The sequence below is a fragment of the Apodemus sylvaticus genome, chromosome X, assembly GCF_947179515.1.
Source record: "Apodemus sylvaticus chromosome X, mApoSyl1.1, whole genome shotgun sequence".
In the NCBI taxonomy this organism is placed as follows: Eukaryota; Metazoa; Chordata; class Mammalia; order Rodentia; family Muridae; genus Apodemus; species Apodemus sylvaticus.
Window position 1 is genome coordinate 147,675,153 of NC_067495.1, and position 18,215 is coordinate 147,693,367.

At 40.6% G+C, this 18,215-nt stretch overlaps 1 protein-coding gene across 3 annotated transcripts in view; it reads left to right on the forward strand.

Moving 5' to 3' along the window:
• Mtm1 (myotubularin 1) overlaps positions 1-18,215 on the forward strand; it is a 108,124-nt gene that overhangs the window by 18,215 nt on the left and 71,694 nt on the right. Inside the window, exons 2-6 of one of the 3 annotated variants that reach the window (XM_052170657.1) lie at positions 2,235-2,338; positions 2,540-2,609; positions 2,815-2,885; positions 4,512-4,584; positions 6,318-6,412. In XM_052170657.1, coding sequence (XP_052026617.1) covers positions 2,558-2,609; positions 2,815-2,885; positions 4,512-4,584; positions 6,318-6,412 — 291 coding nt within the window. In that variant the 5' untranslated portion in view covers positions 2,235-2,338; positions 2,540-2,557. The remainder of the gene's footprint in view (positions 1-2,234; positions 2,339-2,539; positions 2,610-2,814; positions 2,886-4,511; positions 4,585-6,317; positions 6,413-18,215) is intronic. The other 2 variants (XM_052170659.1, XM_052170658.1) reach the window with 2 other exon arrangements.

Here is an 18,215-nt window from a genome sequence, read left to right on the forward strand (position 1 = left end):
TTCCATCAGTCTGGGTTAATAGTTCATCTTTAAGCTTCAATGATAGTTCCTAGTTCCAGTGTTGTGAGATTTGGTAAATCAGTATTGAAGTCAGCCTCTTCATGATATCTCATGATAGTTTGTGTTTTCCACACAATCACTCATTCACTCACTAGAGTGTTAAAAATGCCATTGTGTACCAAGAGACAGCCATGAGCCAAATGGTCGCAAACTTTGTCCTTGTCAAGCTGACCTGTTCTGGGAGCAGCCTGACAGTCCTAATTGTGTATAGGCCACAATTGTGTATAGGACTGCTTCATTGTGGTGTTTTTCTTTCTATGCTTTCTGTTTACCTCTCTCAGGCCTTTGTTAAGGATAGTGACCAGAACTGTGAAGGGGCGCCAGGGTGTTGCTATGCTCCATGCTGTGCTTGTCAGGGAATGCCTGTTCTTTTGTGATTTTTTTTGTCATTGTTCTTAGTTTGTGCATGTGTGTGTGTGTGTGTGGTTATAAGGAGTTGGTATTCCTCCTGAGTGGTCTGCCTTGTGTTTTGAGGCATGATCTCTTTCTCTGGTCTGGAGTTCACAAAGTAGCCAGGATGGCTAGGTAAGAAGTGAGATTTACCATATACCATACCTGTCTTTTTTTTTTCAATGTGGGTTCTGTGTCCTCATGATTTCAAGGCAAGCATTTTATTAATTAAGGTATCTCCCCAGCCTCACAACTTGTCTTTGAATGAAAAGATTTCATAGATATCCATAGTCACCTTGAAGTATATATGCCTTACCTGCTAGTGACTTTATCTCTATTATTAATGTTGATATCTAAAATAACTACAACATTTATTATTTTTGTCATTGCTAACATCTTCAGGAGTCTAAATACATACTTGCATTTGAATCGTTTTATGGAGCCAATAAGATGGCCCAGCAGATAAAGATGCTTACCCGGAAGACCTAAGTTTGATTCCTGGAACTTAGGTAAAGGTAAAAGGAGGAAACTAACTACACAGACTCATCCTTCGATTTCCACACATGAGCTACAGCATATATGCCCACAAATACACATTATACACATGAACAGACATAAATATTTTAAAAATAGTTTTGTGTATGCTTTGAATATTATGCTTTTGTCCATGGCTAAATTTAGGTATATTCATTACTTACCTGAAATACATACTTTTACTAGAAAATACTAAATAATTCCTATGAATTTGATTTCAGTCAAATCTATTCCTCATTAAACCCCTAATAAAGAAAAAATAATTCTTAAAGGGAAGTTATATGAGTGATATAATTCACCCTTTCATAGTTCTACTTGAATGCCTATACATTAGAATTTTCTCCTGAGGAATATCGAATGGCTGAGAAGCACCTAAAGAAATGTTCAACATCCTTAGTCATCACGGAAATACAAATCAAAACAACCCTGAGATTTCACCTCACACCAGTCAGAATGGCTAAGATCAAAAAGTCAAGAGAAAACAGGTGCTGGCAAGGATGTGGAGAAAGAGGAACACTCCTCCACTGCTGGTGGGGTTGCAAGCTGGTACAACCACTCTGGAAGTCAGTCTGGCGGTTCCTCAGAAAACTGGGAGTGATACTTCCAGAGGACCCTGCTATACCACTCCTGGGCATATACCCAGAGGATTCCCCAGCATGTAATAAGGATACATGCTCCACTATGTTCATAGCAGCCCTATTTATAATAGCCAGAAGCTGGAAAGAACCCAGGTGTCCCTCAACGGAGGAATGGATGCAAAAAATGTGGTGTATATACACAATGGAGTACTATTCAGCCATTAGAAACAATGAATTCATGAAATTCTTAGACAAATGGATGGAGCTGGAGAACATCATCCTAAGTGAGGTAACCCAATCTCAAAAGAACACTCATGGTATGTACTCACTGATAAATGGATATTAGCCTAGAAGCTTGGAATACCCAAGACACAATTCACATATCAAATGATGACCAAAAAGAAGGAAGGAATGGCCCCTGGTCCTGGAAAAGCTCAGTGCAGCAGTGTCAGGGAATACCAGGGCAGGGAAGTGGGAAGGGGTGGATTGGGGAACAGGGGGAGGGAAGAGGGCTTATGGGACTTTCAGGGAGGGGGAATCCAGGAAAGGGAAAATCACTTGAAATGTAAATAAAGAATATATCGAATAAAAAAAAAGAAAAAAGAAATTTAATTCTTATCATACATTGGTAAACATTAAAGGTTTCTGTATGTTTGTTTTCTTTTCTTTAAGATGGCAACTTGAGCTGGGCGGTGGTGGCACACGCCTGTAATCCCAGTACTCTGGGAGGCAGAGGCAGGCGGATTTCTGAGTTCGAGGCCAGCCTGGTCTACAAAGTGAGTTCTAGGACAGCTAGGGCTAAACAGAGAAACCCTGTCTCAAAAAAAAAAAAAAAAAAAAAAGATGGCAACTTGAGCACTATGAATATAATTTCCTAGAATAAGCCTGTCTTCTGTGGGGTTCCCCTGTTAATATTTAGTTCCTCTTTCCCATGGCCCTTAATAGTCATGTTGACTAGCTGTTATCCTAATGTTTAGATACAATGTTGGAAATGTATGGCACACCTCAGGCCTCTCCCTACCAAACCGGAAACCAAGAGTAAAAAAGGTAGCATTGAACACCTTTCTTCTTTGGACATTTACATTTAGCTGGCTAGCTCTTTGTATTTTTCTTTCTGTTGGGCCATAGGAAGTTAAAAGGGCCTACAAAGTCAAGTACTGTTTGTTCTCTTGAAATATTTAACACTTTGATGTCACATGTTTTAAATAACAGTGCAAGGTCAGTTAATAGAGAATTTTGTCTTCCTTGGTAGGTTCGAGGATGGCTTCTGCATCAGCATCTAAGTATAATTCATACTCCTTGGAGAATGAATCTGTTAAGAAGGTAAGTTTTTACACCTCTCTGAATCTTTCTACATTTCTTTCTTCATATTTGTATTAGACAGTCATTTGGGTCATACTGAATCATGAATTTCATTGTGTGTTCTCATAGCATAAGGTGATAAGAGACATGGTTTTATTTATTATACCACCTTGTTCTGGGAAAGATTTAAATAGAATATTTGTGAAATGATTTTTGCTTTTGTAAATGCTCTTTCAAAGCTTTATTCACAAATAGTTGTCAGATCTTCCATTCAGGTATGAAGCAGCTTTCTGAAGGAAAAGACTAAGCAGGCGAGTACACCTTCCCAAATATGGCATTATTTCCTAGCTATGATGATTAGATTGAATATAAATTGAATATAAAATGCTCCAAAGTAATCAGGGTAAATTGTTCCATATGAATGAGATTGGGGGTATATAAATTGAAAGGGAGGGGTGAATTCAAAGAAGTTTTATTCATTGCCCTATGAGATTTTAAGGATGGTCCACCAGAAAGGCTAATGTATTCTCCCACCCCACAGTGTACAAAAATGCTCATTCAGAAAGGTGGGTAACTTTTTATTTTTATTCCTTGATAACTGACAAGTCTGACCTTTTATTTCTTTTGAAAGCAACATTATTGCCCATTCCTGTTGATTTTTGAAGTAACCATGAATGTCCTTTGTCTGTTAGCCTTGGGAGGGAGGTGGGGAGAGTCTTTTCTTAATAGTTTATATGTATTCCTCATAATATTATAAATAACTCTTTATAATGTACAAATCACTTCACTTTATTTTAGCTTTTTAATTTTATAGCATTCTACTTTGATTTATTAAATATTGAGATTTAATTTGGGGGCGGCTTAGTTGGTTTGTTTTGAGACTGGGTCAGGTTGTGTGGCCTAGGCTGGCCTCAATTTGTGATCATTTTGCCATGACTTGCCAAAATCTGGCATTAAAAGTGTATACTGCTATACCTGGTTTTCCTTAGTTTAATGATTAATGCTTTGCCTGCTGTGATTAGATGAGGCACATACCTGTGAATACCTCCCAAATGGGAGCCCGACAGAAAAAAGTCTATGGGGAACTTGTTGAAATGGTTCCTAGAGACCTAACTAGGTCTCCGACAGACTGCTTGTTCACTTATGTAGAATAAGGTAGTGTAAAAATGGAAAGTAAGACAAGATCTTAATAAAATAATAGGTTAGAAATGTAGTCTCTAGAACTGTGGTATGATACTGCAGCAGTTACATAGGAAAAAAGCTATCACCATACAGCATACTGATTTCATTAAAGTTTGACCATTATGCTGAGATATATTAGCTTTAAAGTACTTTTTACAAAGTACAAAACTTTGGTAACATTATTTAAATGTAGACTAGGAGTTAGCATGACTAATAAATGTTACAGCCAGCACAGTCTTTTATTTTTCTGATTTTCTATTGCTAGGGATTAAACAAATGGCTTCACGTTAGCTAGGAATGTACCTATATTCTCATTCCAGATTCTCTTTTCCAAGTTTGAATTTTCTGTTCCAGTTTTCTTCAATGCTAAACTTCTATTTTGTTCTTTAAAAATGTATTTCTGTTTGCTACCATGTGTGCAAAGATGACACCACCTCCTCTGTCCAATGCCCCTTTCATTTGCAGGTGTCTCAAGATGGAGTCAGTCAGGATATGAGTGAGACTGTTCCTCGACTCCCAGGGGAATTACCAATTACTGGTAAGGAGATTTTGAGGCTTGGGGTACAGAACTGGAGGAGTAGTACAGCAAAATCAGGTGGCTTGAGTTCCACTTGTTCTGTATAAGTCAAAGAAGACAAATAAGCTAGCTTTGTTTAGGAGCTTCAATGCAGAGAGAACACTGCCTGCCTTTCCTGATCAAGGAGTTCTTTCAACAGCCTGGTGCTCACAGGCTAGTGATATTCTTCTCTCTGTACCAAAGAGAATGATTTAGAGAGAACAACATAGGTCATCAATTGAAAGTCTTGAACTAGAGGTATCCACTTTTTGTAATTTAAGGTTATAAGATTATAAGGAAGTAGATTAAGGTTTTCACTCTGTGATGTATGTTTCAAAATGATAACAGCTTAAAGACTCTTCTCTGTGACATAATAGGAGATCCTTTGCTAGAATACTGAAATTAAGGTGGTGGTAACATTTTGATACAGTGTTTTAGTTTGTTTGTTTTGTTTTTTGCTTTTTCTTTCATGATAAGCATAGGCTAAGAGGACAGGATCTACTTTGGAAGGGCCAAATCATTCTGACTTAAGACTATAGAAGCATGATGCTGGCATTCAGTATTTGTGTTAGGGTTGGTCCTTCCTGCCACATAACAGTATATTTGGGGCCAGTAATGGCATTGTTTCAGAGAACCATGTTATTTATTGAGTAAGAGTCAAATTTTAATTTTAAATGGCTAATTGTTGTGCTAATTAATGGGCTTTTAAAAAAAAGAGTACCTTTGTGAATTATCTATACATCACAAGAACCATGAGAATATATTTGGTGTCCATAGATTCACACTCACAATTCTAGTCTTGAAACTAAAGTTAGTAGTACATGTTCTTCCCAATTTGCTCTGGATAACAATAAAGAAATTGTACTATTGGTCTTCATATAGGACGTTTGGGTACTGAGTATAAGCAGACAGACCTTAACCAATATAGTAACTAATTGAACTGGCATGAAGTAACCTTAGTATATAGTTTTCATTTAGTACCTGAAGAGGAAAGGATTTCAAAGTCATTAACATATTCAAGGATATCTTGAAGGGGAAGAGAAAGATATTTTTATTATAATTAAATCTTTTGATTTAGCTTCTCTTTATATCAGATTTTAAAAGTATGTACTTTACCTTGACTGTACATTATCACTTAAATATTTTCTGCAAATTTCTACATCTGGAATTATAGCAGGGTGTAGTGGCACATTTCCATAATTCTACTACTTGGGAGGCTGAGACAAGAGGAACATGAGTTTTAAGTTTAGACAGGGATGCAGAAAGAGGAGACCCTTTGTCAAAAAAGCAACAAGAACCTATGATACATGTGTGGTTGGCAGTTGTCAACTTTAACACCCAGCCTAACAGTCACGAGGTTACCCTGTGTGAATGTTATCGTTATCCTCCTTTGAAATAACTCAAATAGTTTCTTTTACAATCATAAGATGCTAACAGTAGCAAGATCCTTGTTCACTTCTGTGCTCTGGCTTTGGTGTCCATGTTTCCGGTGGTGATAACAATAGGTGCAAACTCAGAAGTGCCATGAGTGCCCAGTTCAGCCTGGCACAGAGCTGTGGAAACTTTGCCAGTGTTGCTTTTTTATTTTTTATATTTTTATATTATTATATTTATATATTTTATATATTATTATATTTTATATTAAGTTAGTACCATTTATTGTGTATCTTGGTATCTATTTCCATTATTTTAGGGTACTTTTTTTATCTTACTAGACAAAGAAGTTATTTACATATGTCCTTTCAATGGCCCCATTAAGGGAAGAGTTTACATCACAAATTATCGTCTTTATTTAAGAAGTTTGGAAACGGTAAGTAGATTATAAGACCATAAAGATGACCCTGTTAAAAATGATAGTTTCTTTTCTACCTTACAGCATTGACTGTGGATCGCATTAGCATGGGGGATATATTTGCTTCTCAATTCTTAATTTTTTGCTTCTGCAAAACTGATATAACACTAACATCTGTTTTTGTAGGCAATAGAATGAAATATTCAAATACACTTTATCCCTCAGAATAAAGGAGAGGTGGTTAGAGTATATCAGTACAAAACAGCAGCACAGATAAGAATGAACATCTTAGAGATTTTTACCAAGCTGTACAGATGCTTCAAATTCACTGTATCAGAATGTCTGGGCGCATGGTCCAAGGATGCACATATTTTCTAAAACATCACAGAGTAAGATGTTGATTTGAATCCTTGGTTAAAGCCTACCATTCTAGACATATCTAGGTATCCTTTTACCAACTGTTAACAGCAGGGTAAAACTGGGATGAGTGGTATGGCTTACTGCTACTTACTTTTTCAACCTATGGCCAAGATTTGTCACCACATTTCAAAGGATGTCCCATTGATGAAGTGATGGCATAGAGCAGAGAGACCCCAGAAAGACAAGAGAAAATGTATAACTACTGTGCCTTTTCCAGAAGAACTTGTGGTAGATGGGATAGGTTATCATGGCTCACTCCTGAATGCAGAGGCAGCTGTGATTCCAAATACTCCTGGGAAATGAGTTTAGGATAGATGGAAGAGTAAGATGTTGCTGCCTTGTGTATTAGGCAACTATGAAACTGATGGGGGAAATCTAGCTTTTGTTTTCTTGCTTTTAGCCATCCATTTTTTAGCACAGTTCTGATGTAGATTAGTACGTATCTTTTGCTCTTTTAATATGTTCATTATTATGTCTAAATTCCAAATATGCTATTTAATATTCCTGTTGCCTTGGATGCTTGTAAGTCCTATAGGGTACAGGCAGGAACAGGCTATAATGGCTACCACTGCACACTATGGGAGTCAATTCAAGCTTAAAGAGTGGGATGTTTTGGTTTTCTACAATGGGAAGGAACATTCTGGAAGTTTACAAAAAGCTGGATGTCAGTCTTTGGCAATCACTTTAGAGTTTGATGGTTTAAGTATATTGAAAATAAACCCTTACGCGTATCATTGACATTATTTTTGTGGAATCAAGGAATGACACAGTTCCTAGGAAAGGAAGTCTAAATGGTGGCAATATATTTAGATGGGGTTACTGTCTAATAAAAGTTTAATGACAACTAGGAAGGGTGATCACTAATACCTTACTACTTAGGTCCTTCCTTGTAATGTAATGTAATGAAATGTAATGTGAAATGTAATGTAATGTAAAATAATTTTAATGCATGGCTGAGATGTGAGAACCAACAGATAAGCCAATGTCTAGATGGCAGAGTCAGGGCTTGAAATTAAAGTAATGTTGTATCACTAGTTGTGTCCAACAGTCTAGGCATTTACAATGATTTCAAACCCTGGTAAGCAACAAAAGCCTAATGGCAATTGTGGTGGATATGGGATGGAGGAGGAAACAGGCTGTGGGCAACTTCAGAGGATTTGCGTGGGCCATTATGAGAAGGGAGTTGGATAATCATCCACTCAAGAATAGCACCCATGATTTTCTGCTTGAGTAATCAAAGCTGCTCTTATTCCTTAAAATCGATCTCACTGGAGAAGGGAGTACCATATAGGTAAAGCCCAGTGGGACGGATACAAGTAATGTTTGGACTTAAAGTGTATAGCTATAATGTGGAAACATGTCCAGTGTAGTGGAATTATATGTTAACACCACACTGGAGGTGGTGAAAACCATCCAATCTGTGGATTTCCCCAGGAAGAGGGTGTGCCCTAACATGAATTACAGGCTCAGCTGAGAAGCACCATGGGTGATAGGAACCTAATGGAAAAAACCTTGAGTTCAGCCTCTGCTGGAGATATGAAGGAGAGCAGAATCTTGGGATGGATGGATGGATGGATGGATGGATGGATGGATGGATGGATGGAAGGACAGAGGAAGGGAGGGAGGGAGGGAGAAACAGAGGAAGGGAGGGAGGGACAGGCAGATGGATAGATGCTGGCTAAGGTAGGAAATGGTATAGGCATGAGGGACACAGTGTGAGAATAAGTCAGGAATGGATGCCCTGTGAAGTTCATAAGGAGCCTCAGTGAGCAGAGATTGTATGTGAGCGGAGTCCTTTATAAGAGTTGGTGTGGTCATGGTGTCTCTTCACAGCAATAAAACCTTAAGACAGAAGTTGATACCAGGAACTGGGATATTGCTGTGGTAGGCTTTACCATGGTTTTGTTTGCAGGAATGTGGACTTTAGGACTATGAATCAGAAAAGTTGTTGAAAGCTTTAAGTGGGGGCTTAATGGGCCATTCTAATAGGAACAAGGAAGACAGTGGTACTGAGAGTGGTTTGAAGCTCAAGAGCTTTCAGAGGAAAAATTTTTAATATGTTTTGAAAATTTTTGTTAGAAATTGTTCTTGTGATATTTTGGTGAGGAATATGACTGCTTTTTACCTTTATCTGAACATCTGCCTGAGGTTAAGGTGAAGAAATTTAGATTAATTGCATTGCCAAAGGAAATCTTAAAACAGCTTAGCATAGACTCTGTGCTGCACTCTTAAGAGCTTTTTGGTGAAATGTAGCAAGCTTAGAAAGGAGAAATACAAGAGTTCAAGGGTTGAAGGAGCACCAGGAAGTGGAATGGATGAAACCTACATTGAAGGAGATAACCAGATTAAAGAAATTAAATGGAATTACGGGAGTGGAAACCTCAGGGAAAGATCCCACCCAATGGCTTCTCTGAGCCTCCATTCAGGGAAACCCCTGCCACATGCCTGGCTTCAGAAATAGGAATTAAAGAAAAGCTTAGATCTAAGCATGGTAGTACACATCTTTAATCCCAGCAGTCAGGACCCAGAGGTATGCAGTTCTCCAAGTTCAAGGGCAGTCTACAGAGCAAGTTCCAGGACAGCCAAGCTTAGGCAGTGAAGGAAACCATCAAAAACTGAAAGCCGAAAGGTTGTAATTGAACAAGGAGACCATATTCCAGCCCCAGCAAGCAGCAGAAGATGGTAGATGCAGTTACATGGCTCTAGCTTTAGAGTCAAGGATCAAAAAGGGGGAATATGGAATCCCCTTCCATAACTAAGGAAAACCACTGAAGCCAGGTGTGTGTGTCTCTCCCAGAGAGCCCTAGGTAGAAAGAGGCTATAAAACTAGGCTCATCCTCTCCCACTGAAACAGACAAGGCAATCCATTTAGGTACATGGGATCCACGGACAGGCAACAGGCTTAAAGACAGCCTTTGCTCCAGTTGTTCAGGACCCACATGAAGACCTATCTGCTCATCTGCTGCATATGTGCCTGGGGCCTAGGTCCAGCCCATGTATGCTCTTTGGTTTGGGGTTCAGTCTCTGGGAGCCCCCATGGGTCCAGATTAGTTGACTCTGTTGGTCTTCCTGTGGAGTTCCTATCCCCTTCAGGCCCCTTATCCTTCTCTGCAGGAGAAGGGAGTTGAGTTAGTGGTGGTGGTGGGGTGGCACCTAGAGTAGGGCTTAAGGGGAAGGTGAAATGGGGGGAGACTTGCATGAGGGGTTTCTTGGAAGAGAGGAAGGGCTGATATTGGATTGTAAAGTGAATAAATAAATTGAATGAAGAGAAGAGAAAAGAAAGGGGTTATGGAAGCTTCCTCTGTAGCTAAGGAAATTCAGTGAGGCCAGGCGCATGGCAGGGGTTTCCCTACATGGAGACCCAGAGAGACCATTGGCTGAATCTGTGAAAGGACATTGTGTGAAGCTATGAAGGTGAAGCCTGGATTACCTTGGAAACCCCGAGAGTTTAAAGATGCCACAGACATGAGTACCTGCCAAGGAAAGCTGCTAATAGGATGGAACTAGCTGAAGAGAACGAAGTATGTTGCAGTCAACAAAGCTGAAAGGAATGGAAATCTGAAGAGCATTTTGACAACACATATGGAGATGGCAGAGTTTACAGTTTACCCATCTGGTTTTTGGTCTCACTTTGGTCCAGTATTTCCTCACTATGCTCCCTTTCTTTTGGAATGGTCATGTATATCCTATGTCATTGTATGTTGGAAGTTTCTGATCTGCTTTTCTTTAATTAATTATTTTATTTATTTATATTCCAAATGTTGCCCTTCCTCCTGGTCCCCTCTCCCAAAGTTCTTCACTCCATCTCCCCCCACTTTGCCTCTGATAGGAACCCCTCCCCCATCCCTCTTCCCTTGGGCATCCCATCAAGTTTCTATAAGATTAGGCGCATCTTCTCCCATTGAAGCCAGACAAAGCAGTCCTCTGCTACATATGTAGTGGAAGCCACAGACCAGCCCATGTATGCGCTTTGGTGGTGGCTTAGTCTCTGGGAGCTCCCAGGTGTCCAGGTTAGTTGATACTGTTCTTCCTATGGGGTTGCAATCCCCTTCAGCTCCTTCAATCCTTCCCCTAACTCTGTCATATGGGTCCCTGACCTCAGGCCAGTGGTTGGCTATAAGTATCTACATCTCAGGCAGCTGCTGGTAGAGCCTCTCAGAGGACAGCCATGGTAGGCTCCTGTCTGCAAGCACAATATATGATCTACAATAGTGTCAGGGTTTGGTGCCTGCCAATGGGATAAATCCCAAGTTGTGCTGGTCACTGGTCATCCTTTCCTTCAATCTCTGCTCCATTTTTGTCTCTGTATTTCCTTTAGACAGGAACAATTCTGGGTCAGAAAATTTGAAGTTAGGTGGGTGGTCCCATCCTTCCACTGGGGACCCTGTCTATCTCCTGAAGGTGCTCTCTTTCAGGTTCCATCTCCCCACTGTTAGACATTTCAGCTGAGGTCATGCCCATTGAGTCTGGGGAGCCTCTCACAACCCAGGTCTCTGGGACTTTCTAAAGGTTCCCCCTCTCCTCCCACCCCCACAGCTGCATATTTCCATTCATTCTCCTGACCCTCTTGGCTTTTCTCCTGTCTCCCCCATACCTGATCCTGCCCCCCTTTCCCCTTCCCCCTTCCCTCTCCCCTCTCCCATCTAGGTCCTTCCCTCTCTCTGCCTCCTGTGATCCTTTTCTTTCCTCTTTTAAGTGGGATTCAAGCATCCTTACTTAGGCCTTCCTTCTTTTAAACTTGATAGGGTCTATGAGTTGTATCATGGATACTCTGTACTTCATGGCTAATATCTACTTATCAGTGAGTACATACCATGCATGTCCTTTTGGATCTGGGTTACCTCACCCAGGATGGAATTTTCTATCCATTTGCCTGCAAAATTCATGATGTCCTCATTTTTAATAGTTGAATATTTAGTATTCCATTGTGTAAATGAACCATATTTTCTGTATCCATTCAGCTTCTGGCTATTATGAATAAGGCTGCTATGAACATAGTGAAGAAGCATGTGTCCTTATTACATGTTGGAGCATCTTTTGGGTATATGCCCAGAAGGGGTATAGCTGGATCTTCAGGTATAACTATTTCCAATTTTCTGAGGAACCACCAGATTGATTTCTAGACAGGGGATTACAGTTAAGAGATTGTGTGAGTCTCAGAAGATACTTTTAAACAAGTTGGGACTTTTATAGACTGTGGGAACTTTTGAGATTGAACTAAGTACACTGTGCATTATGATACAGTTACAAGCCTATGTGGGTAGGAAATGGAATATGGTATTTGGTTCCAACAGGACCATAGGGAATGGTACTGTTAGGAGGTGTGGCCTTGTTGGAGTAGGTATGGCCCTTTTGGAGGAAGTAGAGGCAGGCTTTCAAATGCCCTACAGCTCAAGCGACACCTAGTATGTTACACAGTCTCCTGCTGTATGTATGATAACATACACCTTGTATGTTATCACAGCTCATGTGAGAGGTTCCCCTGATGTAGAACTCCTAGCTAGTTCTCCAGCACCATGTCTACCTGTGTACTGTCATGTTTCTGCTGTGATGACAATGGACTAAACCTCGGAAACTACAAACCATCATAATTGAATGTTGTCCTGTATAAGAGTTGCCCTGGTCATGATGGCTCTTCACAGCAATAAAGCCCTAAGACAAACACCTTGCATCAAATGTGTCTTTCCAGCTAAAGTATTTTTTTTTTATTATTTGCTTACTTTACACCCATCACAACTTCCTCTCTCTCTGCTCCTTCCAGTACCCCTTCCTTACCTCCCTTCACCCCCATCTACCTTTCTCCTCAGAAAAGGGGAGGGCTTCCATGAATATAAACCAACCTTGGCATTTGCAGCAAGACTTGGTGAATTATCTATTGTGGCTAGACAAGGCAGCCTAGTTAAGGGAAAGGTATCCAAAGGCGGGCAACAGAGACATCCCTGCTCCAGTTGTTAAGGGTCTCACATGAAGACCATGCTATACATCTGCATGGGTCTAGGTCTGTGCCATACATGCTCTCTCATTGACTATTCAGTCTCTTTGGGCCCCTATGGGCCCAGGTTAGTTGACTGCAGGTTTTCTTGTGGTGTCCTTGACCCATCTGGCTCCTTCATTCCTTCCTCCCCCTCTTCAGTAGCATTCCCCAAGCTCCACTTAATGTTTAGATTTGAGTCTCTGCATCTGTTTTCATTGGCTGCTAGGTGAAGCTTCTCAGAACAGTTAGGATAGGCTCCTCTCTACAAGTATAACAGTATCATTATTAGTACCAAGGATTGATTCTTGAGACCATGGAATCGGTTGGCTCCCTCTCATGACACGGATCACAAATTGGGCCAGTCATTGGTTGACTATTCCCTCAGTCTGTGTTCCATATTTGTCCCTACACATCTTGTAGGCAGGGCAAATTGTAGGTCGAAGGTTTTGTGGCTGGATTGTTGTCCCAGTCTCTCCATTGAAAGTCTTTTTCAGGTTATAGGAGATGGCCTGTTCAGGCTCCATATCCCCCATTGCTAGGGGTCTTGCAGCTAAAGTCTGGTGCCCCATACAACCTAGGCTGCTCTTGTGTTTATATAACTTTAAGGAGTCCATTCTCCCTTTCCACTGTGGGTTCCCAGGATCAGACTCAGGTCATCAGGCTTTTACTGATCCACTCCCTGCCCTTAACCTTTTTTTTATTCCCCAGTTTCTCACTTTCTAACTGCTTGTGGAAATCCCTCAATTGCCTCCTGGCAACCCAGACTCACAGCCAGGTTGCCCTCAGTTTCTTCATTAGATACTCTTGATTCTCTTAAAGGTGCTGTTTTTACAATCTGTCATCCCAACGGTATCTTGTCACCTCTATGATTCCTACACTACCATCATTATTTCTCTTCTCGTGTCCTACCCTTATAGGAGATCTCTCACTAGCCTCTGCTCCCTGTCCATGCCAGTCTCCCTGCTTCCAGTCTTCCCTATTGCATTCCTTCTAGTTCCTTGGGCTCATTTCTGGCTCTTCAGTCCTCTACTTAGAGACTGTCTTTGCAGACACCTTAGCTATATATGTAGGACCCTGTGCAAGCTGTTCGTGACTGGTATTAACATGCCTCTTTCTCCCTGCTATGATATATCTATCCCACACTCTAACTCCTGTAAAGTACCCTCATTGTTCCTAACCAGCCTTGTTCTTCTCTTCTAGGCTTTCTTCAGGCCATTTCTTCCAACTAAAGCATGTTAATTCCCAACCTATACTACCATCACCTGTCTCACTCCTTGAAACATGATTTTGGCATATTTAACATATAATATTTATAAAATACCCACCACCCAACTAAAGAAGACCTAATACCAATACTCTTCAAACTATTCCACAAAATAAAAACAGAAGGAACACTACCCAATTTGTTCTATGAAGCCACAATTACTCTGATACCTAAACCACACACAGACCCATGAAAGAGAACTTCAGACAAATTTCCCTTATGAATGTTGATGCAAAAAATACTCAAGAAAATTCTTGCCAACCCAGTCAAAGAACACATCAAGACGATCATCTACGATGATCAAGTAGGCTTCATCCCAGGGATGCAGAGATGGTTCAGTATAAGGAAATCTACCAGTGTAAACCACAACATAAACTGAAAGACAAAAAAAACCCACATGATCATTTCATTAGATGCTGAGAAAGCATTTGACAGAAGCCAACACCCCTTCATGATCAAAGTCTTGGAAATATCCAGAATGAAAGGCCCATACCTAAACATAGTAAAGGCAATATACATAAAGCCAGTAGCCAACATCAAACTAAATAGAGAGAAACTTGAAGCAATCCCACTAAAATCAGGGACTAGACAAGGCTGTCCACTCTCTTCCTACCTGTTCAATATAGTACTCGAAGTCCTAGCCAGAACAATTAAACAACAAAAGGAGGTGAAAGGGATATAAATTGGAAAGGAAGAAGTCAAAATATCACTATTTGCAGATGATATGATAGTATGCTTAAGTGATCCAAAAAATTCCACCAGAGTACTCCTAAACCTTATAAACAACTTCAGCTAAGTGGCTGAAATTTGTTTTTATAAGACCAGGTCTCATTTGTAATTGTGGCTAAACTAGAACTTTGCATGAGGGCCATGCTGGCCTTGAACACACAAAGATCCTGCTGCCTCTGTTCCCCTCCTCACTGCTGGAATTAAAGGCTTGAGTCACCACACCTGTTCTAATTCTTGAACTTCTAATCCTTCTGCCTCTATCTCCCAAGTGCTGGGGTTACAGAAGTATGCTTGTCATATTCCATCCTCTAGTTGTTCTGTTGAAAAAAATGTCATCTTCTCTGAGCTTCCATACATTCCTCTCTCCTAGCCTTTCTTCCCTTCCTTCACATAGGAGAGTAACTACTTGTCCACTTTGCCAAAGTGTGTACCCCTTCTGGAACCTTTCTCTACTTGTTCCTTCTACCTCCTTTGGAACCTTGACACCACTCAGTTTGAGTGTTACAATTTTGGGGTTTTTGTTTGTTTGGTTGGTTTTTCTAGACAGGGTTTCTCTGTATAGCCCTGGCTGTCCTGGACCTCACTCTGTAGACCAGGCTGGCCTCGAACTCAGAATTTCCCCTGCCTCTGCCTCCCAGAATACTGGGATTACAGGAGTGTGCCACCACCACCCGACACAATATTGGTTTTTATCTTTATATCTCTATAGTGTGCACAGCTGCTCAAAACTCTTCATTTTTTAATTAATTAATTAATGTGTGGGTGTGTGTTTATGAGTGTTTTGCCTGTATGTAGCTATAAGCACCATGTGAGACCCTGGTGCCCATGGAGTGGAGAAGAGGGCATTATATCCCCTGGAACTGAAGTGACAGATGGTGGTGAGTGGGTATTGGGAGCCAAACCTGTGTCTTCTAGAAGAGTATCCTGTCCTCTTAACCACTTAGCTGTCTGTATGGCCCCATCAACTCCTCATCTTACTAGCATCTTCTCTCCTCCCCTTCTTGAAATGCTGCTTTTACTTTTTGACAGTTCAGTCCCTCCCCTCTCAAGGTCTAGCTTCTGCTTGCTAGTTAAACCATGTATTTGCTTCTCAATTCCAAAGCCTTTGGCTGAGTGCTTGAGTTTCTAACTTCTTTAGACTGGTTAATACTTTAACTCCTCCTTTCCTTTTCTCCATCTATTTCTGCCTTTTGCCTTCTCTGCAGTTCAATTTTTCCTTTCCATTACTTTAGTCTGTATTTTCTTTGGAATTCATTACTCACTTCTTTTTCAACTGTAAATTGCTTTCCAGTCTTATGACTGCAGGCCCAGTCTTTCCTTCTTAACTCACAGAAGATTTGAAAGCCTGCTCTGTATTGATCATGGTACCACATGTCTGGGTATAGTGGGACCACAGAAGGAAGATATAATACTTCTCTTGTGGAGGTTATGGTTACAGTGAAATAGAAATATAGCAGTATCTGGCCACAGATTGTGAGCGGTGCTGCATGGAAGTGCAGGAGTAGGAGGAGCCTGGGAAGTTATGTAGAGAAAAGAATGTTTGACTTGTGGTCTGAAGGCTGAATGTGAGTTACACAGAATTGAGGCAGGGCTAAGGAGGCCAGAAGGAGCTAAGAGAGTAATAATGTGTGAAAAGACTTTAGATCAGAAGGAACAGAGAAAGGTGATAAGGTGGTTAGGTGAGGGGAGTGAGTATGGCAAAGGATGAGACAACTGAGTAACCTAGTACTCACTAACTCCCTTAAAGTTTTGGCTATTTCTTTTTTGAGCCAATATGACCTGAACTTGGAACAGTCCTTGTGCTTCAGCTTCCCAGTTCTTAGAATTACAGGCAAGTATCATCATTTGCTTTTAATAAATTTAATTCACTTTTTAAAGTAGTCAATCATGTTTTGAAACATGTCTGCATTGTAGAATGATTTTATCTTGTTAATGAACATAGGCATGACCTCACACACTTGATTTTTTTAAACATACTTTAATAAGGGTTTTAAAATACTTTAACCTCTCTCTAGCCCACCATTCAACAGAGGTAGTGGAAAAGAAAGGTTAATAGGGCAAAGGGGGATGTGGACCTGTTTAGAAATAGTTCTTTTGGGCGATTCCAGTCTTCATTGTGAAGATATCAACAGCCCAGTTCACACAAATCAGCAGCAGTAGCTTGATCCACTCACAAACACCATTCACAAATTAGCAATGGCATTTCAATCCAGAAGAAACTGCAAGACTCTGTCAATGGGCCAGAGTCCACAGAAGAGGCAAGAAGCTGCATTCTTAGGTGCTTTTCTTTCTACAAAGTCACAACAAGGGATGATCAGTGAAGACGCCAAGGTGAACCAATGCCAGAGCATTTTGAGCAAAGGCAGTCATCAGCAGAGCCCAATGAAGACCAGCAAGGAGTGGCAAGGTGAACCAATGTCAAACTATTGTCTGTTGGGTTATACTTATACTCTTTCTAAACATCATGTGTTCTCAAGCATCTGCTTTAGCAAAACATCACATGCCCTTTTCCCAGGCAGCTTCCAGAAAGGCACCACGTATCTGCTTCAGCAAAACATCCTCTCATAAGACAGTCTCCAGAAAGACATCGCATGACACAACTGAGTCTTCAAAAAACCCAGAAATTTCCACTTCACACACTCATAATTTTTTCTTGTAGTAAGAACACTAAGCAAATTTCAAGATTCTACTTGTTCTTGCTCCGGTCCCCATGTGGTACAGTGGCTCTTGAATGGATTCTTTGCCTCTGACTAGACTTTAGCATGCTTTGATCAGTAGCTTCTTGTGCACACCTGCATAGGTTTGGGTTTACAGTGTTCAGTGTTGCAAAGACTCTGAAAATGTTAGCAGAAGACAGCTTTCTATGCACTTATTTAGAAGTTGGTTCTGCTTGCTGTGTCACTGCACCTCATGAAGAGAACAGTATTGGATGTAAAGGGACCAGGATAGTGGCCATTACAATGACCTAGAGGAGTTTTTGGCAGAGTTGGAAAGATGTTGAGAGATCAAAATTGATTTAAGAGAAAGACATGGAAGAATGAGATAAGGATAATTAAAAAAAATAAGGTCATGTCAAAGATGACTAGTTTTTAGCTGGATAATATTGACTACCAAGACAGGAAGCATGGGAAGAGAACATCATATAGTGTTTTCTACTGGATGTTCTGAATGTGAAGTATCTCTATATTGGTTAATATTTGGATTCCTCCTCCGGCTGGTGGTCTCCTCTGTTTTTCCCCTGTCCCCATCCACTTTCAGATCTCCCTGGCCTTTCATATGAACCCAAGTACTAGCTTCCATGATGCAGAGAGTTAGGAGCATCCCTCTCCTTGCTAGTCTATCAGGTGCAGTCCTGCTGCCTGAATCTTGATCAAATACAGTGGATCATGTGCTCCTCTTCTCAGAGAGCATTCACTGGTTATCTCTCAGGTGAA